This window comes from Fistularia commersonii, chromosome 2, assembly GCF_037954325.1.
Source record: "Fistularia commersonii isolate RoL2024-O1a breed Wild chromosome 2, RoL_Fcom_v1.0, whole genome shotgun sequence".
NCBI lineage: Eukaryota > Metazoa > Chordata > Actinopteri > Syngnathiformes > Fistulariidae > Fistularia > Fistularia commersonii.
The window spans coordinates 201,933-229,893 of NC_141285.1; the positions used below are offsets into that span (position 1 = coordinate 201,933).

At 51.8% G+C, this 27,961-nt stretch overlaps 1 protein-coding gene across 2 annotated transcripts; it reads left to right on the forward strand.

Annotated features, from left to right (window-relative positions):
• The first annotated feature begins 670 nt into the window (after positions 1-670).
• On the forward strand, positions 671-27,823 carry LOC147236062 (uncharacterized). Of its 2 annotated transcripts, XM_086163322.1 has the most exons (8): positions 671-976; positions 12,381-13,159; positions 19,361-19,519; positions 21,656-21,818; positions 23,236-23,366; positions 23,947-24,071; positions 25,095-25,199; positions 25,459-27,823. In XM_086163322.1, exons 1-7 carry the CDS (start codon positions 898-900, stop codon positions 25,189-25,191), a joined length of 1,533 nt encoding a protein of 510 aa, XP_086019448.1. In that variant the 5' UTR covers positions 671-897; the 3' UTR covers positions 25,192-25,199; positions 25,459-27,823. The 2 variants fall into 2 exon arrangements, with proteins under 2 accessions (XP_086019448.1, XP_086019456.1); XM_086163330.1 differs by lacking the exon at positions 19,361-19,519.
• Positions 27,824-27,961: the final 138 nt, after the last annotated feature.

The following is a 27,961-nucleotide window of genomic DNA, read 5'->3' on the forward strand; positions in this document are numbered from 1 at the left end:
TCTGGTTCCCCACGCTCTGGGGAAAAATATACAGCAGGTTATTGGAGAGCCTGGATTGTTCGGTCCGGGTTGAACCGGCCCTGGACCGGCAACCTCCATTTAACCAACGGCCGGCATTCGAAGGACTGAAATCAGACGGTCCGTGTCGTCCCGAATCACTTAAAAAACCTTGGATTTGATTGAAAGCGCCACTTCAATCACTGCAATCCCAGCTATTGTAGCGCGTCATCAGCCAGAGCGACGCCGGCACCCAATCTACTGTCTGGTGGATCCAGCAGAGCTGACGGCCGGACGGGTGGAGTCGACGCTCGGTTTCATAAAAGAGCCGCTCCTACCAACTGTCTTTGGTTGGAACCATTAAAACGATGGTCGTAAAACATGATGAAGCTCCAGGAGCCTCCGGTTTCTCTGCCTAATCGTCAGCATGCGGATTCTCGTGGCATCGGAGGTCGCCGCCGCGGATCGGCGCCGCCTGCCGCTCGGAGGTCGGGATCCACCCGTGACTTCCTGTCCGGACGATCCCTCCCCCGATCCGTGGAAATCTCAGAACCGCCATTCCTCCTCCACCTTTCCCCCGCTGGCTGCATGCCACTCCTCCTCCTCCTCCTCCTCCTCCTCTGACATGCTGCCGCTGGAGTCCAGCCCCTTTCACTCTCCTCAGCTGGAGGGACTGGAGACGCTGGCAAACATTCGCTCCGAGGCATCAGGAGAGCGAAGGGAAGGCATCATGACCTCGCTCCAGGACCCGCTCCGGGGCCGATCCTCCCACAGACGCTGAGCCACCGAAGCCGGTCGAGGGACCTCTAAGGAGTTTTTCTGTTTTTTGGAGTTTTCATTCATCCGCCGGCGGAGTCACACCTTGAAGTTTCCACGGGGTCGAGGATTTGTGGCAGCAGCATGAGTGTGAAGAGGAGGAAGGCTGGGCTGGTCATCAGCTGGCAGAAGCCTTTCTCCATCCTGGCTCCTTGGAGGAAAGGTACGGCACCTTCGCTCTTTTCTCCCTCGGCCTCCCGGCTTGTCGTCCCGCGTCTGCAGAGCGGTGATTCCAGACCGCAGGTGTGTCGTTTTACACCTCTGATCTTTAATCGCCGCACAAATTCCCCCGACACCGGCAGAACGTTTGCCGGCCGTTCGTCTCAGCACTCGCGGATCAACCCGTAATCTCCCTCTGATCCCAAAATGATGCTCCGAGCGCGACGTCTCGCCGCGAGAGCCCGGGCGTTTGTTTATTTTCGTGTTCGTCTTATTTACAGATTAACCCGGACACGGTGAGGCCTCTGCCGACCGTTGTTTTGGCTCGGAGCGTAAGAGAGGGCTCAATAATTGCACCACACCTCTGTCGGGCGCCGGGCCAGGTATGTCTTTCTGAACGGGGCTCCGCCTCCCCGGAACAAAGATAAACCCTGTTCCGAGCGGGCGACACCTTCGGGCTTCACGGGACACCCACGGTTTCCTCCTACGGGTTTCACCTTATCTGACTCGTCATCGCCGGTCCCGACCTCAAACCCACAACCTTTCCCATTGAGCTGAAAGTTGGCTGTGTGACGGGAGGATTTGAAAAAGGGCGTTCGGTTTTCTGTGGAAAAGACAGAAATGTGAAAAGGCTCAGAGCTTCCAGCAGAATAAAGCATCTCCAGATATGAGAGCCTCTCTGGACCAGAGGGACGCCAGAGACCAGGGAGACCAGTGATCCAAACAGAGAAACACTATGGAGAGCTACGTTTACTGGCACAAGGTCTACATACACACACACACACACACACACACACACACACACACACACACACACACACACACACACACACACACATACATAATTAGATACGTAAATACACACTCACATACATACATACATACACACAAACACACACACACATACACATACATAAACACACACGCACACATACATACATACATACATACATACATACACACACACACACACACACGCACACACACACATAGATACATACATACACACACACACACACACACACACACATACATACATACATACATACACACATACATGTGTGTGTGTGGGTGCGTGACAAAACAGATTGATGCAGAGGACAGGGTTACAAAAAGGAAGATGTTTGCTTTGGTGACCCCTGGAGGGGCAACTGAAAGGAAACAAGTACACACACACACACACACACACACACACACACACACACACACACACACACACACACCTTAATAATAATAATAGATAGTTATAAATTGCCGAAAGGCATCTTTGGCTGAATATGTTTTTAAGATGAAGATAAACTTTATAGAGGAAATTCTTTTGTCACAGCAGCGCGAGAGTTATATCGTCAACAAATATGAATCTAGATATAAATAGAGAGACTATTAGAAGATGGCAATAAATACTTCTCACAAACCAACTGAAATGTAATGGTTTTTAAAAAGGAGATATATCTATATGCCCGCACGGACTATTTTTTGTCAGCCAAGCAAAGCAGCTCCAGCGGCAGCAGGAGGAGCAGGAGGGTTTAAACTCCGATCTCCGTTCCGGTCCTGCTCCTCACGTCCCGCCATCCCGGCGTCCGGTCGCCCCGCATTCCCGGTGCGTCTCTGGCCGTGGGCGTATTTACAGTAGGACCCTCCACACCTGCCCGGCGGGCCGTGTTGTCGCGGGAGGACTGATAAGTCCGCTCATTGTTCCGGCCGCGCGGGAGCCGGCCGACAGCGGCCGTATTGTTTGCTTTGCTGCCGGCGGAGGAAGAAGAGGGCCATTGTGAAGATAACACTTACATTGTGTGCGGCGCGGCGGAGCCTCACCCGCGCCTTCCTGCGTCCTCATTATCATTTCCATGGGTCGGGGGGGCGACGGGACGGGACGGTAACATCAAACTGCTGGCAGAAACGGCGTTTTTGTGTTAGTGCATCACTAGGTGACTAATACTCTGAAATATGCGCCGCCAGGACGCTCGGCTCAGCTGTCAGGAATTCAGATTCCCGAGTGAGCGGTCGAACGTATGTGTCGAATGTCATGCAGGTCTGTTAAAAGGCCGTCATTCAGGTGGAAGCGCCGTCGTCTGACGATTCCGGACGGTTCCTTCTCCCGCCGCCGGTCCGCTTCGGGCCGAGTCGGCCCGCGGCTCGTCGCGTTCGGTTCACCGGCGTCGTTTCGGAGATTCAACGGCCGCCGGCGCGGCGGTCGCAAATCTCCTCGCCGGCTGCCCAAATACCGAGAGGGCGAAGCGGCGGCCCGGCCGGGTCAAAGCGGGCCGTCACGCGGAGCTTCCTCAGGAGGTGCCCCAGCCGGGAATTACACAACGTCTGTCTCACTAGTTATAGGGCGTTCTAACCAAATGCAAACGGTGCCGAGGTTGGGTTTGCGGAGACTAAACAAGGCCCGGCCGGGATTCCTCTGCGGCGCGGCTGGTTTCGCACGGAAAAACATAACAAACACGTTCCCTTTTGTTGGAACGCTCCTTATTTAGATGATTATTTTAGCTGGAGAAGTCAAGGAAGTCACGATGTGTGACGGAGGACGGCCTCGGACACGCCTCACGTTTGCTGCTGAACCACTGAGCAGAAACACCTCATAAAAGCTAAGTGGAAGAAGCCATGCTGATAATCTTCCCTGGCGTGACATGAATGAAGCCTTGTGGGAACCAGCAGACTGGCCATCGCGGTGAGGCCCCGGTGAGGCCCCGGTGAGGCCCCGGTGAGGCCCCGGTGAGGCCCCGGTGAGGCCCCGGTGAGGCCCCGAGCCGCCCGGACGCTCCGGGATGAAGCATCTAATTGTCAAAAAGAAAAAGTGCCCTGAGGAACTTTGACTTGAGTTACAGCGGCTCCTGCACATTCTTGTCTTATCCTAATGGTTTCTGATAGGGCGGTGCAGAATTGGGGGGCCCCGGTTACCGGTGATAAAGAGGGAGTCTGGGTATCATCCCATGGGGTTGATGACGCCACGGCCCGGGAAGCGGTGTAAAACAGGGATGGGACTGAAGCTGGCCCACGCCAGGAGGAGGGAGTCCACAAATGGGCTGCTTCTCCTGGGTTTATTGGGGCGGCGGGGGGGCGTTGAAAGCTAGTGGGCTTACTCACATCTGCTTTGTGTCACCTGCTTCTCCAGGGCACCCCAGCGGGAAATTAGGACTCCGTTTAAAGGAATAAACTGACCTCTGGAGGACACTGGCCCAAATGGGCTTGACTTCGGCTGGGATCCCAACAGCCAGAGCGCACGAATTAGCGTCACGATGTTGCTATTCAGCACCAAATTGAGACGAGATTTCTCATCGTAAAGTCCGAGCCATCTCCGTACGGCATCGTCGCCCGCTCTCTCAGGACTGCCGTTCGTTGTGATTATTCAATGTACACGTAACTGTGCGAAACTGTTCCTTAGAAATGCACATTAGCTGCCCTTTGCCAAAGGGCCGGTGATCCCGCCCCCCCGAATCAAACCAGGTGGCTCTGGAATACGTCAGTGATTAAAAAAACACAGGGAATTATTTTTTCGCTCGACTCCACACCTGGAGTGCGATGTGTCAACGCATCCGCTGACCGCCGCGCATTTTACAATGGCCACGCCCACCGAGACACCGAGACACACTTGCTAATTAACAGGGGGGGGGCTGGAAGGTGCCGGGGGGAAAGAATGACGGACGCGAAAATGTGAGACGAGCACTTTGAACGGGTTCCTTTATGTTTCAGTCCCTTGTGAGGAGCGAGTGCTCGGCACAGGTATGATGGCGTCGGTTTTAGTTCAACCGGGAAGCCGGACCGGCTGGCTGCGCCATCGGACAGGCGACGGCGACGCCAAGCGTCTGACCTGCCGTGAGGCCGAGAGGCCGCCCACGGTTGTACCCGTCAAGTATTTCATCGCTGACCAGCTGGGATGGCATCTCACACCCCCACTTTTCTCCAAAAAGCAGATGTAATAAACCTGCAAATGTTCTTGTTGGAAGGTCTCGAACCAGACCGGATATAAAACGCGGAGCCGCCTCCCGGCCAGCCGGCGGTCGGTCAGACTCCCCTCCGAGCTCCGGCCCACACAGCTGTCAGGGGGAAAGGAAACAAACAAGTCGGGCTTGTCAGAGCCTGATTTCATCGCCTCCTCCTCCCCTGTGGTCTGAGATCATCTGAGGCCACCTCCGGAGCGGCGACCCCGAGGGCGACCCTGAGCCCGCGGAGCTCCGGCCGTCCGAAAGCCTCTTAAACCCGTCCGCCTGGAACCGCCGCGCGAAGGCCGGACGTCAGCGCCAGAGAAGCCGTAGAAGCTCGGGTCCGTCACAATGACCAATACCAGAGTGTGTATTTTAGATTTTGAATTCCTTGATAGCATTCATTTCCAAACAGGGGCGAATGGAATGCGTCACGGCGGTTTAGGGCGGTTTCTGCGGCAGAGCCGGTGAACTCTATCTACGGGCCTCGGAGCGAGGTCATCGTTCCAGGTAGATTGAAGTTATTTGCCGTCTCGTCTCGATCTTTGTGAAGTTCTTTAAGATCGAGAGTGTGCCGCTGAGCCTTGTCTTTGCAGCAACATGAAGTGAACCGCAGAGATGGGTTTGTCTCCAGTCACCTGTCAGCTATGTATGGCGAACATCAAAAACCCTGAAGAGCAGCGACGACTATAAATACGACTTTGTTATGATATAAAAATGCTATCGGTTCGCCGGCGGGTGGAATTGTCCGGGCCCGCGGGCCGCTCCCCGCAAAGATACCGATCCGTGGCAAAGTATAACCTTCTGAGGGAGTGCTTTGGAAGTGCGGGGGTTAATCCCTGATCTCAGGGCCAAAAAAAGGTTCCCACCAACACTGGGATGTTATGGGAGGCACTTTGCGTAATGAGGTGCTCAAACACCTGTTGGATCTGGTGCTGGGCCGCGCCGGAGATGAGCCCCGGGCCTCAGAAGGAAAGCCGAGCGCCACCTCATCGCCTCGCCTTCTGAATAACAATGGAATGTGAGAGGGTGGGAAATGGCTGAAGGACACTTTGGGGGCGCAGAGGCGGCTCAGGATGAGTCTGGGGCGGCGATAATTATACGTTGCGGGTTCAGCGAGGCCTGGAAACGGCCTGAGTCAGTCAGCGGGGGACAATTACAGGATAGAATAACTGCTGTTTGGAGAGGTGAGAGCAGCTGGATCGCGCCGCAGATGCAGGAGGACGGCCTTTGTGTCAAAACAAAGACGTCACTTGACGGCGTGTCATTAAAATCAGGACCAGACACGCCAGAAACACGCACACGCGTTCAACAACAACAGGAGAGCTTTTGTTTTTCGCCGGCCGAACCGTCACAAGACTCGGCTTCCGCCAAAGTTCATCCAATGCAGGGCGTTCTGGGCCGGTTTCTGCGCAGAGACGCGTCCGGCCTCTCGCAGAAGCTGCTATCGATCAGATGAAGTCGAAGCAGGACTGGGCGCAGCAGCTGGTACCGAGCAGAGGGCCGCTCGCGATATATTTAATGAGGAAAGAATCAAACCGCAATAAGATCTTGGGATTCTCTTCACCATTCTAAAACCGATCCTTTGGCTTCTTTGTAATTCCTTCTTCGCTCGCAGAAATCAAAGACTGTTTACAACTTTACGTAGGAGTTTCCTTATTATCTTCAAGGGGTATTCAGTTAAATTAGGCAAAAGTCTGGGCGAGCGGCTCAGACAGTGAATGAATTGATCAAGTTTAAGTCCTTCAGCACGCAGCCACGTTATACAACGCGATTCATGATTTCATTTTGCTATTTTGGCATTTTGATTTAAATATCACGACACAAAATCTCAAGCTCACTTCATACGGAATATCTTTCATATTGAGCTGAATGATCAGGAAATAGTGCTCGTTGTAGAAATAGACCGGCGGGAACTGTGCTGTTTCTGCACATCGACACTGAAAACACACCGAAACCCACCGGGCGGCTCAACCGAAAATTCAAGGCGAGTATTTTCGTATCTGGAAGGAAAGGAGGGGAAACCGGTAAAACGCTTTTTTTTCTGGTCGAATGATAAGAATGTGGAGCGAGGTGAGGTTTTATGGAAACGCAAACATACTATTTGACCCAGTGACCTACATTCTCCTGCTGCAGCGTACCTGCGACCCTCCGCTGCATTCATCACACTCCTGCAAATGCGCATCCCGGCTACATTAATGAAATTCCAAGCTGCCTCGACAGTCGCTCCTCGCTTCTCTAAGGGGAGTCCATTTCACAGGAATTTAATTGAAATTCCGGGCGGATAAAAGGAGCAAAATCCCTTTTTACCATCCAACAATGGCCCGATAAGAAATCTTTTTTTTTCTTTTACTTTTTCCGGTGAGAAAAAGTGGGCCAGCGTTGTGTTTTCCTGCGTGCAGACGCTGTGCAGACGCTGTGCAGACGCTGTGCAGACGCTCTGCAGACGCTCTGCAGACGCTGTGCAGACGCTGTGCAGACGCTGTGCAGATGCTCAGACTGGCAAGTCAATGCAACTGTCAGGCATCCATATTAGGTTACGATACCCGCACGTGTCTGTGCACGTTCAGTGAGCTTTGAAACATGAAGGATCTCCGTGTCAAAGAAAGGCATTTTAAAACCCACCCGTGCTCACGGAAGCCGGTCTTCCTCGACCGACCCAGAGACGTCCCTCCGTCACTGAACGGAAGTGCGCCGGTGAACAAGCGACTCTTCACTCTCTTTGACTCCAACTTCTGAAACGCGTCTCTGATCCGCCCGACGGCCCGGCGAGCAGCTCACACTCCCTGCTCGGTATCGACGGAAACACCCAGACATTTCTGTTGCAGAGCCAATTTCAACCGGCGCGTATGCTTGTATTTCTGAAAGCGCACGTGCGCACACACACACACACACACACACACACACACACACACAGATGGAACGATAAAGTGTGTGAGTTAGACAGATAGAAGTCTCTGGATGGATGGAAAGAGGACAAGAAGTTAGTTGGCGTGAGAGAAGAGGATGAAACGGAGGCAGATGATTGGCTGTGGAGACCCCTGAGGGCAGCAGCCCGCAGATGAAGAAGACGATACTTTATCAACTCCGTGTTCCAAGCGAGTTTCTAACTTTGAAGGTGTCCAGCCGGGGATCAGAACTGCACGGTGTTTTTCTTCTGATATTGCGAGTGCACGTGCTGAGCCGTCGCCTGGCCGCCGAAGCTTATCGGGGTCTCTGATGCCCAATTTCCGGGCTTTTTTTTTTTTAAACACACAATCAGCCCTGCCGACACAAACAACTGGACCGCGTCCACATCCAGCCAATTACCAGCTTATCAGGAGCCGCCGTAGGAGACGGTGGACGTAAGTGTTAGATCCTTCTATCTGGCCAGAGAGTTTCCACCAACACGTCGAGGCAAACCCTACCCTCCCTGATACCGGAGGTTAATTAGTCATGTTGCTCATTAAGAGCTGAAAATGTCTTGGTCTGGTGTAGCGCTCGTCTCCGGGCCGAGCCGTGCGTCGCGGCTGCGGACGCAAACACCCGGCCCGTGATGTTTTTCGGCCCACGCTCGCGAACTGGCTCGCCCGATTATTGGACGGCATCTTCTTCCTCCCCTCGTCTTCATTACGACAGAGGACGTAGATGGTAGCGGACGGTCACGTGACCTGATGCTTTCTATGTTAAAAACTGCTCAGTGATGTCACTTCCTTCCTCATTATGTCACACAGCTCTGAAGTCAAAGCCTGTGTGACACGAGTTCCATCGCAGAAAAACACATCCGTAGAGGATAATTCTGGGTCTGCGTGAGCCTGGTTGGCTATTGTTAGCATGGCCGGTGACCCCGCGGGCTTTTACATCACGGTCTGGCTTTTCAGCGGCTTAAGAGGAGTCGCTCAAGGGGCCGGTAAACAATGATTTGGTCCACCGCCGCCGAAAAAGCATACAATGGACTTTTTAAATTGTTTCAGAGCAGGGGAGGTCAATGGGAAAGGAGCGAGGCTCAGCGGAGGCCCACGGAAATCACAAAACAAAGAGCCGCGCGGATTTTCTCAGCGTTCTGCCGAAAACGGGGGCGACGGGTTTTCTCACGGCGCTCCAGATCCGACACGTCGGTGGGCTTCGGCCCAGGATTAAATGTACAGAGACGCGAGCCGACGCCGCGCTCGGTAAAATGCGACTGATAAAAAAGGTAAATAACCCGTAGCCCTCGACGCACCACTTCCATTTGTTGATTAAATTACCGACGTGAAAACATAGGCGCAAAAACCAACGGCACAATAATAAGCGTGATCATTTTTGATGAAATGTATTCGTTCCTTTTCCACACCGCTTGCCCCGCGGTGAGGGTCGTGGCAGTCAGGCCGTCCTGCCGCGGTGAAATCTAAACAATATAAATATCAAGTTTGATGGATGAGAGTGAACTTGGGTGGTTCCCGAGATCTTGGACGTGGCGCTTGTCAAACGTCCCTCTATAAATCAAGGCTGCTGAAAAGGGTCGCTTTGCGTTTGTGTCAAAAAGGGAAGAGAACGTTTGCGTGCAGATATGGTCAAAGCAAACACTACTATCAGTGTTTAGGCAGAGCGGCTCCCATTCAACAACAGGGTTATCAAAACAGTTGATTTTTCTTCCTCGTAACGGCGCGGATACAGAGCTGTTGTGCGAGCGATTAGGTTTCCAAATCAAAACAAGCTGTTTTGAGGGGAAGTTCATCTGCGCGCGGGTCTGACGCCCAGGATTATCGTCGGTGTCGGCCTTCTCTCCGCTTAATCAGAAGCAGATCAGCGTCCGCAACAGAGTCGGAGTCAAAACGGATCGGCCGACATCTCGTCCGGGTTTTTGACTTGATGACTCATTGATTGTCCGCCGTCCATCGCAGCATCCTCTCCGTCTCCTACCAGATTCACAGAGGTTGTTTCGACATCCCGTCCGTCCATCCGTCGGGTCCCAAAGGGACCACAGATGACGAGTGGCCTTCGGGCCGAATGTTTACATGCATGCGTTCATCAATCGGCGCCGTCCCTTCTCAAGGCGTTCGCAACGCAGCCCAACCCGGCTGTGCACGGCCATCCTAACACGGCGGGACTGAACAATAAGATGGTCGTCAGACAACATATCGCGTCTCGGTGACTCTGGTGACTCACAACGCTAGATGTATCGACTGTTTGGACAAACTGTTTCCTGGGAAAACATTCCTGGTGAAACACTCCCGTTTTGCGTGACGGGTATGTTAACTCTGGACAATCAAACGGGTTTCAGTATTTTGATTTCCTCCCCGCGCTGCTCCGCGGTGTGAAAAACCCCGCTGTTTGTGAAAGCCGTACTTTCTTTTTGCGTCGCCGCGAGCCCTCGAAGCACCTCTTCGTCGGACCATTTCCGGACGGCTCGGCCCGTCGTGTCGCGAGGAAACAGCCGAGCACGACGGATTTTAAGAATAGCCCTCATGCTCGTGGCTCATGAGGTCGACCAATCATCAAGTACCTTTTACATGAATTCCGACGGAACCCTGACAAGACCCCGTCTCAGAGTGGGAGCTAAAGTAGTTGGAGATCTGAGACATGCCGTCGCAATGCACGAAGAAACGGCCGGGTCCCTTAAAAGCGCGCAAACCAAGTGCAAAAGGTTCCTACAGCGCTTGATGGGCTCTTGTCCTTGTCTTTAAGTGAAACACGGCGGCTCGTGTCCGTTCACGGCTTTTTACCGATGTCGCCCAAAGCGTCCCGTCTGTGAGCGTTCTACCCAAAAGAAAGGTCCCGTGATGGCCAAACATCTCCGCCTCCGCCGAAAAAAACATCCACGCGCATTCAGGTTGCCTCCACATGTTTTGAGCAGAACTCCCCTCCGCAGACTCCCTCCTCCATAGTTTCCTTCGGCGGGATAAAAGCTTCAGATTTACCACATCAAAAGAACTTTTAATCTCATATTTGCCCTGGCCAGATCTCAAATTCGCCCCGGCAGGAAGTCACACAATCTTCCCCATTGTTGAGCCTTCGATTCGATCCGGCCCTCCGGAATCACATTATTCGTGCGCGAAAAGGCTGAAGTTAAGTTTCACTTCAAGTTTTTTTTTTTGTCTAAACTAATAAGACGAGAGGAGAAGGGCCGGTTTCATCCTGCCCTTTAAAATTCAACGGCGCAAGAATGCCACCTGATTGACAGCGAGACGTATCGAGTTGCGGGCGTGCAGAAAGTGGAGAGGTCACGTGTGAGCGCTTCCTGTAATGGTCTTAAGGGATATTCAGATCAAAGGTGGACGTCGGGCAGGGACTCGGACTCGTCCTCGGGGTCCCCGGGTGCCGCGGCTGAAGAATGTAGGATTACACAAATACCCGGCCTCGGGTTTCGGCGTCCACTCGGGGAACCGTGTGCGCCTTTCACCGGCGCGCCGGGGAAAAGACCGCTCGGACGGAGCGTGCCGACGGCTCCGACGCACACCTGCGGCGGTCCTTTATTTTCCTTTTTTCGAACGCCCTGAAAAGTAATTAGGTTTGCACATGGACCGGGCGTTATATAATTGAGTTATTAATGAAATACCTTAAGTCGAGCAAATCCACTCCGGCAGCCCGAGAGCTACACTTCACTTTTGGCTCCAACTCAGGTATTTCAAGGTCTTTTGTCTCCTCTGAGGCAGTAAATAGACATTTATTCCCGCGTGAAAACATTGCAAACTGGAGGTCTGGGAATGCAGATGGCTCGGGCCGTCCCCCAACCCCCTGAGAACAGAGAGAGCGTCAGGCGGTGGAACCGATGACCAAAAACAATATGTGTTCAGGGTCAGGGGACTAAAGGGAAAAAAGCAAAACAAAGGGAAAATGATGAAAAGATGAACACTATTTATGAAACCTTTCTCAAAAATATTCAAACATACACACTTACATATACAAACATACATACATATATATATATATATATTTAACACATATGAAATATATCTATATGTATGTATATCTATATATCTATATATATATGTTAAGGCCGAACTGGCAGGATGACTCAGGATTCTGGACTTGTGAGATGTGTCTGTATCTTCTCCCCCGACCGGTGGAGGCAGAAGGCCGCCAGCACTGAGCTGGGATCAGTCCAAGGGTTCTGGCGGTGTTTTCAAGTGTTGCCAAGAGCTTGCTCATGTGGGAACGCCGGCTTCCTGGAAGTTATTTTAAAGAGGACGGCCCAGACATGCTCTACGTGGGGAGTGTTGCTATTTAGCGCCCTATCGGTCTAATCCCATTTGACAATAACGTGTTGAAGCTTTGGATAACTCTCTCTCTGAGCTTCTGGGAGGCGGGAAGGAACACGCTCGTCATGCGAAGCCCTTTTGGTTCTACTGTCGTTGAGCAGTGAAGAAGCACCGCCTGCACAAAGAGGTTAACGGGAACGTCGACCGATCGGCAATATCCATCCTGAACATCGGAGATGTTTCCAATGTCAAGAAGGTCTCTGGGTTGAGGGTGAGTGGTGATGCCTCTGCTGTCTTTGAATTCTTTATCTCTTCTCAACAGGGAAGGGAGACAAGGACGCGGTACTGGACGGCGAGGTGGTCCTGACGAAAATGAAGCTCTTCAGTCACTTCGGAGAGAAGACCCCACCGGCTGATGACTCAATGTCCACCATGTCTACCGCGTCCACCATGTCGGTGTCGGTACAGGACATCTCCGACCCTACGAAAGCGTCCGAGATGAACCCCGGCCGCGACGGCGGCAAGTCGGATCGAGCTCAGATGGAGTCCACCTCGGACTACCTGACCGCCATTTTCTCGGACCCTCAGGTGCCACGGCTGTACAAGTTTGAATCGGAGGACTCCGGAGTGGAGCTGCCGAGCGGAGCCAACTCCCCTTCCACACCGACGGGCTCGGAGCAGAGCTTCGTGGTCCACAGCCGCGAGTCCTCCTGCGACTCTTCTAATCTAAACCCGGGCCCTGCCACGGCCTCGGGCGAACGAACCCCACGCCGGCCGAGTGCTGACGATGAACGGGCACGGGACTCCAGCGGCGACGGTCAGACGGTCCCCGGTGTGCGCGACCCCTCCGTCGGTATCAGTTTTTGCGAAAGCGTAGAGAAGACGAACGGAGACGAGTCCGCGGCTTCGGAAACCGTCCCCGAAGGAGACGCAGTGCCGTCGCAACAGCCGGAGGAGAACTCCCAGGACACGAGCGCCGGAGGTGGCTCACCACCGGCAGCCCACGACCAGACGTCCGACGATGTCTTTGAGCCTTTGAGGAGGAGCCCCAAGAACGGCAGCATCGAGGAGTACATGGACGAATGCTGCAGAATCAGTCAGGTAGGAATCCAAAGATTCACTTCGACACGCTCACGTGTTACCCAAGAAACCAAGTAGACCTCAGCAGTCCAAAGCGAGGATTGCATTTTGTGATCTGCTTACATTTACTTGGATTTGGCTTTGTGTTCCAGTTCTACCAACAGCCAGTTTCAGCTCTCTGTACTTCATACCCATTGGGTTGTCGCTAGATCTGGTGACCGTAAAGCAACAGCGAGCTGTTGAATGATCGGGTGAACTGTTAAACGATGGCACACGACACTCAGGGGTCGACTCGTCCTGATTTGCCGTCATCGGTCTAAAAGTAGAATCGGGCACGAGGTGACAAACCGGCGCATCTCAGATAGGAATGATGTGAACGAGGCGCATTATTGACAAAAGAGCAAGAGAAAGAGGAAACTCAGTAACGAGCACCATCTGCCCTTAGATTCACCTCCTTCTTGAGTCGGCCTGCTTTTCAAACCGAACCGCTCAGGATTCCTGAACCGCCTTCGCTGTCCTTCTGTCACGTTTTAGACTCTTGTTGTTTTAAGACAGTTGGAATCCCAGCGAGTAGAAGAATGCTCTCACATTCTGGCTGGTATTCCCTGCAGCCGCGGAGGCCGTGTTTTCAATTTGGCCTTTTCCCGTGCGAGATTCCTTGACAAACAGGCGACCGCGGCCATTCACGAGGACCCGCGGAGGCACGTCTCATTCATGTTGTCCAACACAAAGACAAGTTTGTTGCTCGTTTCTCCAAAATGAGAGGTAGTGGCGGCCCCGCGAGGCGAGCACCTGGCAGCTGTGGAAGCTGCGGAGTCATGTAATCAGCTGTTTGATGTCCTGACCACAAGGCGAGGGGTCGGCCTGTCATTACCGGCTGCTAGCAGAGGGAAAATCCGAGGCGGCCCGACGGACGAAAACATGCAAATCGGACAAAACGCGAGGATATCCGGACGTGAACTAGACGGCGGCGGCGGCTTCCCCGATATCCAAGTGTTCATCTTCCTCATGCCACGGTCGCTTCAGCTCTCCGGATCCCGTTCATTCAGTTTGCTCGCCTCGCCTGCTGCCTTGGTGCACAAACAGCAGATTGAAGGCTTCTGCGCTGATACTGTAATACCTGGACGCCTGCGGAAGCCGCAGCTGCTCCGGCACATCTTTAGCGCCGCCGGCAGAAACTTTCTGAGCCGTGTTTGGATCAAAGTGGGGTGAAGGCGGGGCTCGCACGGCGGGCGGGAGGGGTTACGGTGCGCGGCTCCGTTTCATGGCGTGCACATCACACAGCACCTGCTCATCTGAGCCCAGGCCTGGAGATTGTTCCGCAGATACGGTTCCTCCACATTCTCCCGGCCCCGAGCCGGGCGGCCGGGCGGCCCGCCTTCACGCGGCACAGGTGTCAAATATCTTAAATTACTGGCATATTTTATTAACATAATGGCGCTTTGATTGCTCCCGGCGGGGTGGGGGGGTAATGGCGTGTTCTGGGGGCCCCCCTCCGGCAGAGGAGGGGTGCGCCGCCGACGGGCCGCCGCGATCATCAGCGTCATCGCCTGTCGCCGCGGCTAATAATGTAATCCCCTTTTGCAAAATGGGACTTTGGAGTGGGAACACTGGCGGGGCCGACAGGCTCTGAGCGCCTGCGAGCAGCTTTCATATTTCCAGTCATAGGCCATCATATGGAGCCGCTTAGCGCGCGTCCGCTCCCACATCCAGGGTACTTTTTCAAAGCATTCTTACATAATCAGTCCCAGTGTGAAACCTAATTGCAACACAACGCCGGCGTTCTTGGTTTGCTCCCCCCTTCCCTGGTGGTGCCACGTTTACGGGAAGACATCTGCTCCACCTCCAGCGCGGTGACAAGTGACGTCCACCAGTAAATGCACGTCCAGCTTCATTGAGAGACCGGATCCCGAGCGGCAGCGGGGTTTGCTTCTTCCAACACAAAAACATGTCTAACCCCAGACGCCGCCCCTTTCGCTTTCACACCGCCGTACTTCCTGGACACATTTCATGTTGGATATGGTTTAGCGGGACGTCTCGGTGGTTCGCGCTTCCGACGGCGGGCCTTTCTGTGCCGAGTCTCCGCGTTCACCCTGCGGCTGCCAGGTTTCCCCGACGGACCAAAAACATGCAGGAGGTCCACAGGAGAACCTGGATTGTGAGCACGTTTGGGCGAGGCAGTGAGCGGAGGGCGGTGTGTTTCTGCAGGAGGGTCAGTCAGGAGCGAGCGCTTGTACGTCTCCATGTGGGATCTCCTGGATCTCCTGGATCTCCTGGATCTGGGAGGAACCTGTGCAGACGCCGGGGGAACATGGAGGCGTCACGCTGAAAGCCCAGGATCCAACCAGGCGGACGGGCTAACCTACTATTTACTCTCTGATTGAACTTCGTTTTGCTTTTTCAATCTAAACCTATAAAGTTTTGTTTCTGCGTCTCAGGTCTCAGCCCTGACAGTGCATTCCTTTTTTATTTTACTCTAAATAAAGCGGGGTTCCTCTGGCCGCCTTTCAACAGAGGTTCGTCGCGTCGTCGGACCTACGAGCTGCTACCCGTCGCAGTTTCAGCGGCAGCTGCTTTGAGAGATATAGCGCCTGAAAGCGAGCGCGAGGTGTTGACGGAGCGTCGGTGACCCTCCGGTTCCTCCCTCCGGTTCCTCCCTCCCTCCCGGACGCTCCCTCACATCTGCTCGCTCATTCCTCCGCAGCCGTGTCATGTTGTCGGGGAAAGTATCTCCGACGAGGCCCGGATCACGGAAAAAAGCCTTCCGCGGGGCTCGGGACGGATCCAGGTTTCCACGGTGATCCTGGATGTTGTTGTTTTATCGTGATGACATTTCACGGGACTTACCGCGGAAAAATTAGCGCACGGACTCCGGGTTATTTGTTCTTTGCTTCTGCGCTGTTGGCAGCAGATGTGAGAATTTTTTTTACCGTTCTATTTCATCACGCAAAGATAATATTTAATAAGATATAGTGTGTGCTTCCTGAGCTAAAGGCTAATGTGTAAGTGTACAGTATCTTGACGGCTGCTTTGTAAGAACCACGCGAAGTAAATCTGATAAAAAGTTATTGTAGCGACGAGCCGGACTCGTGTTTTCATATCGCTCACATTCCATTGGGGTGATCAACACATGAGGACCTGCTTCCAGAGGGATGGGATGACTCAAGGACAGGGGAAGGGAAGCAAGAGCCCTGACTCACACAGGGTTGGGTGTCACACACACACACACACACACACACACACACACACTCTCCATTTCGCTGACTCTGATGTTGATGGAAGTCCGCTCGGCGGACGTCTCCCTGATTTTCATCTCCCACGAGCAGCTTTGTTTGTGAATGCGACCTCCTGTGAGACGCGTTATCTTGTTGACTCCCAGCTCCAGCTCCAGCTCCAGCTCCAGCTCCAGCTCCAGCTCCAGCTCGGAAACGCGGGAGGGTGTGTTTTTGTTTATGTGCGTTCGCTGTCGTAGCCCAAAGCGGGTCAGCGCACGCCAAACTGGGCATTGTGGAGTCCCTCTTCCCGGCAGCAGCCACTTACTGGTCTCGGTGGGGATCTCGGATAAGATCGCCGTCCATCAGCCCCCCTTCCGCCCCAAACCACTCCTCCTCAAGGAGGGAAGGAAACTACAAGAGGCCTGATTTCCTGCAGCGCAGATGCAAAAGCGTTGACTCAGCAATCATGATAGTGATGATTATTCATTTCTATATTCATTCATTGTGAATCTCGGGGTGATGTGGGGCTGCAGCCCGGCCCGGCCGTCGTGGACGCCACGTATGAAGACATACAACTGTTCATTTGCTCATTCACCTGTCAGTCAGAGGCACACAACCATTCATGCTTTATAAAGAAACACAACTGACGTCCTGTAGACATTCTTCTTCTTCTTCTTTCGGCTTTTCCCTTCAGGTGTCACCACAGCGAGTCAACCTTCTCCATCTCACCCTATTCTCTGGATCCTCCTCTCTCACACCAACTACCTTCATATCTTCTCTCACTACGTCCATAAATCTTCTCTTTGGTCTTCCTCCAGACCTCTTGCCTGGCAGCTCCAATTCCAAGTCCTGTAGACATACTGCCATTCTTATAACCGTTCATGGGCCACATTTGTCTACAAGCGGCAGGTATTCATTTATAAAGGAAGATTTTTTATCTTTTAATTAAATAAGTACCTCAAATGCTTTTCCCCCCCAAACGGAGCCCGTAACACGTCCGGTTCAAAAAAGAAAAACTACGGTCGCCTACCAGGAAATGTCATGGATCGCTATCTCTGCTTCATCCTGTGCACTAAAACCCCCTCACACTATTGGACAGCCTCAGGACTCCCCAGGACTCCCCAGGACTCCCCAGGACTCCCCAGGACTCCTCAGGACTCCCCAGGACGCCTCCGTCCCTCCGTCACACTCTTTCTTCGCCTCGCTTTCGCCACCGCTCTCGATGCCACTCGTGAAACGGCATGCTTATGTTCTACGTGTCATTTCATTGGTCCGACGTGATGAAGCTAAACATTTGGAAACAACGAGCCCATAAAAAAAAATTAAATTAACCGCATCGTTGTTAAAGCCTACCGGCCAAATAGTCCAGAAGTTCCAGTAAATATAGAGTAAATATAGCCAGGCCTCCTGTCAGAATACGACCGGTGACCTTCTTGCTGTGAGGCGGAAGCTCCGCTCACTGCGCAGCCTATTATTATCATTATTATTATTATTATTATTATTATTATTGGATAGACTTATCCCGAGGTCGAGACTTAATAATGCACCGGCTCCTTTTCACAGACACAAAACAACTACGGTTTGGAATCGGGAGTCGAGTGTTTGACCCTCCAAAAAGCGTTTACACTTTCACACGGCCGGTGTCTCCTTTTAAGAAACGCCAGAAACTAGAAGTAGAGGTGGAAACCCGGGGGGCCTTTAGGACACCGAGGGTCCTGCGGAGCCATCCGTCACCGAGATGAAGCCACTTGGAATTGGGGATGTGACATAATGACAGGAAAGGTGATAAAACGTGGCCTCTTCTTCACTGCCCCGTGGGAACTGGTTCACGGTCAAGAGCCGCGCCAGAGGAAAGCGGTGATGTCAGAAGCCGGGCCTGTTATGGCCGCCGGCCCATTGTTTTGCCGGCGTTTCCGTCGCGGCTCCCGGTGGCCCGACTGCAGGTTCAGCGGCCGGGGGGAAAAGAAAAGAGGCTTCAGAGCCCCGAGCTGAGCTCACATCCTGCTTTTGTTGTGGCGCTTTTAGGAATGTCGATGATTCGATAAATATTTGCTCAAAATTTCCTTTTTTCTCGGCGCTCGGAAAACAGCTGCAGCTCACGAGGGTGAGAAAACCCGCCGACCAAAATGGCGTCTCGCGCCGCCGTCCACATCCAGCTACAGGCAAAGCTAAACAATATGTTTCTGGACTCAAAGGATACGTGTGCCTTCGTCCGTTTCCCGCCGCACTGATTTACAAATTTCGGGTTTGGAAAACTAAATAATGTACAAGCATCAACCGTCTGCCTCCTTTTAAAATGATATTTATGCGGACATTATTACTGAATGTGCTGCTCACTCTTCCACGGTGCAATAACTGAGAGCTGCTGGCCGTGCAGACGTGAAATGAAAACAACATAAAGGTAAACTATAATTACAGCTACAGCAGGCTAATGCTAAGGCTTTGAATAGCATCGTTATGTCAAAGCTCTTATCTTTAAACCATGAGGTTTAGATTTTTCTGTCATAATGTTTGGTCTTTGAACAGATTTAAACTTCTAACTTGCACTGGATTACACTTCCCACAGGCACACACACACACACACACACACACACACACACACACACACACACACACACACACAACACACACAACACACACACACACACAAGCCAATCCTCCCACCCTGTTGCTTGCATCATTTTTCGCCGCCAAGCAGTGGTTGCCATTTGGCTGAGTCCTAAATTTATACTCAAACGAATGTATGTTAAAAGTTTCCCTGCGAGCGTGGAATGCTCTGAACTCCTCTTTACCCTGTTCCATCATGGAAATGTGGAAAAAACACAAAGCCGAGCGAAAGCCATGTTTGTGCAACAGTTTCATGCGGCGATGAAAAGGGTCAAGGATTCAGCCACGATGGTCCCAAAGCGTCCGTCTGAGTGACCGGAGCGCGGATTTCACAATACGATATTTCCATTTTAGACATTTTACAATGTTCTTGCATTGATGGGGGCCCCTTCCTCACCAGGCCCAGCAGAGCTCCGACCCCCCGGGCTCGGGTCTGGGGTACCTGGAGCACATCTGCCAGCTCATGGAGAAGATCGGCCGGCTGCAGGAGACCAACCTGCGGCTGCAGAGGCAGATCTGCGGCCTGCAGAAAGACGTCAGGCTGACCAAGACGAAAGAGGTGGGCGTTTCCTTGTCTTTCCTAACCCCCCCTCCCCTCCACCCCCCCCGCATATTTTCACCGACACGGAAAATACAGGGACGATTACGACGATGTTATTTTCAACGGTGGATTCGTCGGAGCCGTTGAGAATGATTGAAACCATCAGTATGAGACTGTAACTAAAGCGCTCTGCAACTTGCAGAGGGGGAAGAAAAGGAAAATATGGGGCCGGTTTGAGGCCCCCAGAGGTTGGACGCCTCCGAGTTCTGACCCAGTCAGCGCCGCGGCTCCTCCGCTCTCCGGCTGAACTCGTGAACAAAAACGACGTTTCACGACTCCTGACACCAGCTTTATCTTCCTCCAACTGTGGGAGAATAATAACTTGCTGTTATGTAATAGCTGGGAGAGGGGAGCTTTTGTATTGATATCAGTGGGGAAAGTGTCTGAGCCTGTGTGCATGTGTGTGTGTGTGTGTGCGTGTGTGTGTGTGTGTGGTGTGTGTGGTCTGTCTATGGGCTGGGGGCGCTTTAACCAGGAGCACACTGTATACCCATGCAGTGTTTAGAGAATTTATGTTCAAACTTGCTTTTAGTTAGGAATGAGCCACCTCACTGACGTAAGTATGTATATATGTACACATATACATATATATGTATCAGCACAGTAGAACCTTGGCTGACCAAAACCCCCAAATCCCCAACATTGTTTTTCGATCAAATTTTGAACTGCGCCGCCGCCGAGCCTCTGTGTGCAGACACACAAACAGCAACGTCACGGCTTTTGGCGTTGTGACGTTGAAGCGTAGCGGCAGTCGGCGTGGCGCTCTGCATTGTTTGCATGGCTGAGTTCTGCTGTTATAATGGTTCTTTTGTGCTTTTTTCTGTAAGCTAGCCTTCATTACGGCTCCCAACAAGTTAGGAGTGCTAGTGGTGTTCAGAAGAAGTTGGGAAGTACACGTCTTCTGAACGTACATGTTGGTGTTACAGATCTCTCCAAGCACTATCACATGGCCAAGTCAACCATCTGTGCAATCCCTAAACATGGGTGATGTTAAAACAATAATAATAATGATAATTTATCCTTTATTAATCCCTGTGGGGAAACTGGTTCTGTGCAATGACGCCATCATGTATGAACATGAGCAGGAGGCTGCCGGAGGAACTCTTAGGGCTCGAGTGTGTTGCTCAACACACACAGAGGAGCCGGGACTCCAACCAGGAATGTTGGCTTCCAAAGATGATCTCGACCTCCTGCGCCACGACGCCCCAGGATGTGACTGCTGGGGAGACCATGTTGATGAAGCAAAGGTCTCAAGTCTCAGAAGAAGTAGAGAAATAATTGCTAGTTTGGTTGAATGACAGGCAGCTGGCTGGAGGAAGCCTTAGCGAGGGTCTCGGATGTGGGAGGGCTTTACTTTTGCTGATTATTGAAGGAAATGTGCCGGCAAGAGGAGAAAGAACAGCAGAAACACAGCAATAATTAAGGTTATCATTCATTCCTTCTGTATTTTTGCCACAGATAAACCCATTAAAATTACAAAGAGTGCAGTGTGTTTCTGCGTCTGGAGAACGGATCAATGGGATTTAGACTCATTTCAATGCCAAACACTAAGTGGAGTCAAAGACCAAATTAAGTTCGTAAGCCCAGGTTCTGCTGTGTGTATACGTGTGTGTGTGTGAAGCTCAGTAGGTAAAAGGTTGCATCGACATTATTTGGCAGAAAAAGTACAGCACTGACATGATGACTCACATGGGTTGCATGAAGAATGTGTGCAGGTGTGTGTGTGTGTGTGTGTGTGTGCAGACATATGTTTTTGCTCATGGCTACAAGTATTACTTTCCATTCAGAGCAGCAGGAAAAAAAGGGGGAGGCTCATTCTTTGGCTTCAGCGCCGGCTTTGTCGTGTCGGGAGTATTTGGGGATGTGACTTGGAGGATACGTGACCTTCAGGCCAACGGACGTCCCGTTCTGACTCGACCCGCTGAATTTGCGATCGTCGCTTCGTTGTTTCGGCGGCTCGCTGAATCTATCCACAAGCAATGGCGGGTCGACACACCTGACGGCTGTTATATTTTAACATAATACACTTATTTGCAGGATGAAATGCTCCAAGCAGAAAGCCGGAGTCTCAAAAACTGTTGTTCTTTCAACCAGGATTTCTTCCAGCATCACTGCAGCTGCGGTGCAGCCGGCCTGGCCTTTCAGGACGTGCACGTGCAGCGACCCAGGAGCGAGATCGCGTCGCACGGCGGGACGCTGTCCGACCTGACGACCATCCCCGAGGTCACCCGCCACCCGCTCGCCCCGGCCAGGAGAGGTAACGTCACACTTTACCTTTGGTATTTTAAGAATGAGGATGGATCTGCAAATATCAAGCCCAGATTGATGGCAGGGAGGACCAGGGCAGCCGGATCGCCTAGTTAGAACTAAACACAGAGACAGTGAATGTCATCTTCTCAATGTCACTGTTCTTAACGCTGTGTTCTAGCGGCGGTAACGTGAGCCGCGCCCATCTGTTTCGGCGTGTCGGAAATGGCGCGCGTAATGCGGATTAGACGTTACGAAACTCCGGGCGGCTCCTCGGGGTTCCTGAAACCGGATTAACCTCCACGTTAATTATCAGACGTAATGACCCGCTCCGGAGGGATGTGTCAGAAAACAAACACGGCGGCTCTTAGGGCTTTCATTTCAGTGTTGCCGCTGTCCTGAAATGGATATTTAATTACGACCCGCAGCAACACCCATCTCTGTGTTTGCACGGTCATCAGACACCGACTCCACGCCGTGTCAGTGATTCCAGGAACACAACGGCCGTCTCCCCAAAATGTTATTGTTACGCCGTGTTGAGCTGGGGACGGGACGGGACGGGGGGCCCGGGGGGCCCGGGGGGCCCGGGGTCAGGACCAAACTTTAACCGGAGCAGGGACACCTTCAGAATTCCTGGCATCCCGCTCAAGACGGGGGGGACGGACGGACTAAATGTCCCACGGACTCTGGAATGTCTTCTCTTCTACCTCTGACAGCCGGGAAACTGAATCTTGAAACAAAGTTTGGGGTGCGGGGCCAGGAGTGGGGGGCCAGGAGTGGGGGGCCAGGAGTGGGGGGCCGGGAGTGGGGGGCCGGGAGTCCCGGGACGCCGTCGTCGTACTCGGGTCTGTTTTGTAACGCCGTTTTAATCTGTTCGTGGCGTTCAGGTCAAGTTCACAAACCTATCACAAGTTGAAATAATCCTTCATGCCTCGCACACAAAGGTTGACATTTTGGCCTCTACGCGGGGGCGATGATGTGTTTAGGTGTGTGTGTGTGTGTGTGTGTGTGTGTGTGTGTGTGTGTGTGTGTGTGTGTAAAAGGGAGTGAAGAGCAGCACAGAAAACAGGCCTGGGTTTGTGAGCCCCCCCTCACTGCTGCTCTAGAAACTCTCCAGACAGCGAACATTTCGAAAAACGTTATTAAATGTCCAATGAAGAACATTTGTTTCCCCTCCCGTTGAGCTACAAGGTTTCTGTTTCTTGAGTCCGAAAGTTCATCGTCCAAAGAGTGAACGAGCGAGCGCCCGGACGTCTCTATAAGAGGCCCTGTGATTGGCTGACGACCGGGTCGGATCGGAGCCAGACAATGGATATTTATGCCTACAAATCCTGCGATTCTTCTGCAAATATGAAGACTCCACTCACTGCTTGTACTATGAACACGATAAAAGAGTTAGAAAAGTTTCCTCGCGACTGTGATTTCAGACGTGAAGAGCGAGGGCCCGACCTCAGCGGCGGCGCTGTGGAGGAGAAGCCTGAACCGCAGGAGTTACACCGAGGGGGAGGAGCGGTTCCTCTGCGACAGCACCGACAGGCTCTCCGGCCCCCATCGCAGGGTGAGTCCTCTATCAATAAATCAGTGCCCGAGTCAGTTGTATTTTTACCTAAATTAACTCCTTATTCAACGTGTAGCTCAGCTCAGTTATTTGTGTTTTATGAAAAACTTGAAAAAAAGTGACTCTGGCGACAAAGTACTTATTATTTTGGGCGGTTGAGGACTTATGATGATGCATTAATGAGACGAGTCCTGCTGCCTCTGAGGAGGTGCCGGTAGAGAATCTCCAGTTTGCACGGAACCGGTCCACTTTGCCGGTAAACACTACCGATGACGCTACTCGATCACTGTATGAGGGCCTTCCATGCGTCCAAAGTTGAGAGAAAAAACCCAACTGTAACAAGCTACAACAGTTACTGGCATTGGGCTGACAATGTACATGCGGTCCCAAAAAAGGGGCGGGGCTAATGTCTTATTCCACGGCGAAAAGGTCATTATCCAAACTGCTAAACACGATGGGAGTTTTCCAATGCTTTCGGTCCCGATGATCTCAAGGCTTTCCGTGATTCAAACGCTCTGCGAACATGATTTCCACACGCTCTCAGTGACGCTAATTACGTGTTGTCCGTCTGGCCGCGCAGCTGAGTGAAAACTACACGTGGGGTCGGGTGAAGGACCTGGTGAGGAAAACCAAGCTGAGGAACCAGAGCAGGCTGGGACTGGCCACGTCCGGCTCACTGAAGATGTCCTGTCCACAGCTGTACAGGTAGGCGCCGCTGACCCTTGACCTTTGGAATATCCCCATACTCACTGATGGAAGAAAGAGTGCGCTCACAAATGACAGGTCTAATGGGTATTGTTTTATTGTTTTTTTTTTTTCTTTTTCTGATGACGAGTAGGATTCAAATCAACTTTTGGTTGACGTTTAGGTCACGCCATTCGATCTTGGCTTTTTATTCTGATTTACGGATATTTAGAAGCAACACAATGAACAGATGAGACTCAACAATATGTCGGATTGGACGAGTCTCTGCAAGCGGCTGCCTTTTGTCCTTTTTTAACTTGGAATAGTCGCGCAGTGACCAACGGAGCCTCGGCTCCGTGCCGAGTCAAAAACTCTAGCCTCTATTTGCACCCCTGACTTGTACGTTGGGCAAACCCCCAGCCCTCCCCACCTCCCTGCCCCTAAGAAAAAAGATGGGGAAGGAATGCAAGTCATCTGACTACAGTGAATAAAAGCTAGCGTGGGGCGATGACAGCTGCAGTGTCTTTGAGGCTTGAGAGGAGCGTGGCAGGATCCTGGCAGGTGGACCCGAAACGCTTCATTCTGATGGGAGGAGTCCAGCATTCCTATATTTGAGTCCACCTTACAGTTCAGGGATCTGGTGAGATTCCAACAAACTCACCGCCACCACTGCCAGCCCTCCTCCACCCTAACCTTGGCATGGCAGGGGAGGGAGTTTGAGTGTCAGGCCTGAAGTATGCCTGGAGGAGTGAGAGAACCCCAACCTCCTCCCCCGACCCCCCTAGATCTGAGGCCTGCTGAGATATGGCCACCGTCCAGAATTCATTAGGAAGAATAGGCCTGCTCCTACACAAAAATACCAGCCTGCTTGGGAATGGTCCACCATGCAGCCCCCTCTACACACACACACACACGCACGCACGCACGCACGCACGCACGCACGCACGCACGCACGCACGCACGCACACACACACACACATCTTGACCTGTGCTTCTTTAAAACCCGGCGACTCCCAGAAATAATAGGCCTCCATTTCTGCACAGGCCCGATGTGGGCAGAGAAGAACCTGTGGCCGGAAACAGGAACTCTATGATCGCCTTGGGCCACCACAGCAAGCTGGACTTCCCTTGGCTGCAGTAAATACACAGGTAACACACACACACACACACACACACACACGTAGCCCTTAATGAAAACATACAGCCACAGCAGACTAAACTGTCCTAGATAGTTGAGGAACAAGCATCAAATGAATTACAGAGTATTTATAAACTAGGCCACATCATTTGCTAAACGCTGAGCAAACAGATTATTATTTTTGGTAAACCAATCATGAATCGTTATTCTCTGCAAACATGTTGACGGGGCTACAAGGCCTTTTCCCTGCTTTTCTTTGTCCCTCTCCAGGGTGAGACTCGGTGGCCTCAGGAGCGAGGCGGCGGCCGCGGGGACCATCGGAGATTAGCGGCAGCGAGGAATGTGGAAGGGAAGGAGAAGGGGCGTGAAGAAGGGGAATGCAGAAGACCAGCGTGGAAAGAGGGGCTGGACGAAAGAGAGAAACCAGCGAGGCTTGTTGGACGTAAAGCGCAGATCATGTCCACACAGAACAGGGAGGTTGACGCGGCATCGCGCGTGAATATTTAAGATACGATAATCTCACAGATAAAGGTCAAGGACATCTTGTTGAGTTAATCCCCGAGGCTTTGCCGAAATAAAAAGTCATATTTCAGACTCCAGCCAGCACCTTCTCATACAGTTTCTCCTCATGAGAGATTATAAGACGGATAGTGTTATTTAAGTTGAAGTCATATGAGTTTCTACATTAAGCACACTGTCCTGGGTGTCCACGCACAGCACCAATGAACATAAAACCAAACACACAGTGACGACCACCGACAGACCAGCTAAACCCAGTAATCCGAGTTAATGTGAAACATATTCCTTTCTTATCTTAATGTGTTAATGCCGCAGGGTGTAAATGTGACGTAGACGAATGGCGAAGCGCTCCGTGTGCCGATGCGCGTCCAGTACAGAAGAGTAGAGGTCGTGCCGAGTCCATGCATTTACAGTGCACGTTCAGAGGCCAGGAATGCACGGATCGTACATCGCCTCCCCGTGATATATACGGGAGATAGTATATTGGAAAGTATCTTTCTCATCTTATGTAAGATGTCAAATACCAGGGTTAAGACGAGGGTGAAGTTCCTTTTTTTTTTCTTTTTTAAATGTGCAGCCCATAATCTCCAGAGGAATTACACCTCACCATCACGTGTCAGAGATAAATACCGACATACATTTTGCTCTTGTGATCCAGACGAGAGAAACGGCAGCGGTGTTTTATTGAGCATCTGTGTTTGTGGATTTCGCAAAGCTCCTCTGTCGGGGCTGACCGCCAGACAACCGCCAGACATCATGAAAAGAAAATAAAGGAGCGGTTTTCTGCGGTCGGTTATCGATGGGATGGGCGGCAGCCGGTTTATCCTACACGAGCAATTCAAAGTCAGTGACGCGGTTCTGATAACTGGACGCATCTCCTACCTAGAGCTCCGAAACAAACATTTGGATCAAATGAATCACCTGCCTCCATCTAACCCTCTCCACCGCTTCCTCTCGCTCTTAATTTCCATTCATCACCATTAATCTGGCCCTCTTTTATCCAGCTGCAGGAAACGGGCCAACTTGTTTCCATTATCTGAGGCCCTGATGTTCCACGAGGGTTCGGTGCGAGGCGGGTGAAGTCCTCGCAGAGGAACCCCAGACTAATATATCCTGGGTGTTGACGTGGTACTTTGAAGCAGGAAGCGCTTCGGTGAAAAGAAAAACTCCTTCCCGCCGAGTGTGACGGGGAGTTGATGTCTCTCGGTTGTCCCACCTGGGATATTTTCGAGCTTCTCCGTCCAGAGGGCCAACGTTCCTCCGAACCGTCGGTCTCGCCCCAGAGATTTTGAGCCACCGGGTTTGAACCCAAGCAACCGGCCGACGCCGCTTTGAAAGTTGCCGTTTCAGCCGAGCGCAGAGCTGCCGCATCCAGAGGCCACCACTTCAGTAGAAGTACCGCTAAGAAATACTAACTGTCACTTTTGTAGTAAGTCCAACATTTCACCCTGGTTAAATATCAGTGTTTTGATAAAAGGACTGTTAGACGTCTTGACAAAGGGACAATGTGCCAAGCGTACAGATTAAGTCAGTGTCTGTGGCTTTTACTTCAGAATGTTCTTTTATGAATCGTCCGACGAGACGTTTCAAACTGCAGCGGGATCGGCCACCGGCCGCCGCTCTAAGCCAGGGACGGGTGGAGAAAAACAAAAACTCTGCGTTTGGAATAGAAATGGAAATGCAGATCTCTCTCTCTCACACACACACACACACACATTACAAGACATTTTTCTCTTCAGAGTGAAATTAAAGGCTATTTTGAGACGAGACTGTTTAGAATTATTGTGACAAACTGTTTTTACACAAAGGAGTGTTTTATTTCCATTTAAAAGTGAAAAATGCCTCAGCGGTATGGTTTGATGTACTCTGAAGAGGTAAACCCATGTATTTATTGTAGACAAATACAATACTGTGTTTCTCTCATGTCATGTGCTGCTTTTAATCATCTTCCTATTTTTTTTGTAAGACTCAGACGTGTTTCTCATGACCCGGAAACGTGTAAATAATAGCTGCTGTATGTCAAACGTTCATGTATTTGTACTGTATGTTTGCCACATTTGTATTGCATCGCTATTCAAATTATTTTTGAAAATAAAGCCAGACCACGAGACGGTTTCATTGACCTGTGGTTACATTTACATTCTGTTCACTTTGCTCCTCGGGTCGGTGGATTCGCTGGAAAACTCGGCCAGTTGAAGTCTTTCGAATGAACCATCGTGACGACCATCAATATTAGGACAAGTATCGCTGGAAA

Coding starts and splice junctions, on each gene's coding strand:
- LOC147236062 (XM_086163322.1), top strand. CDS start 898: ATGAGTGTGAAGAGGAGGAAGGCTGGGCTGGTCATCAGCTGGCAGAAG. Junction 19,520..21,655: donor GGCTGACCAAGACGAAAGAG/GTGGGCGTTTCC, acceptor TCTTTCAACCAG/GATTTCTTCCAGCATCACTG. Junction 23,367..23,946: donor TCTCCGGCCCCCATCGCAGG/GTGAGTCCTCTA, acceptor CTGGCCGCGCAG/CTGAGTGAAAACTACACGTG.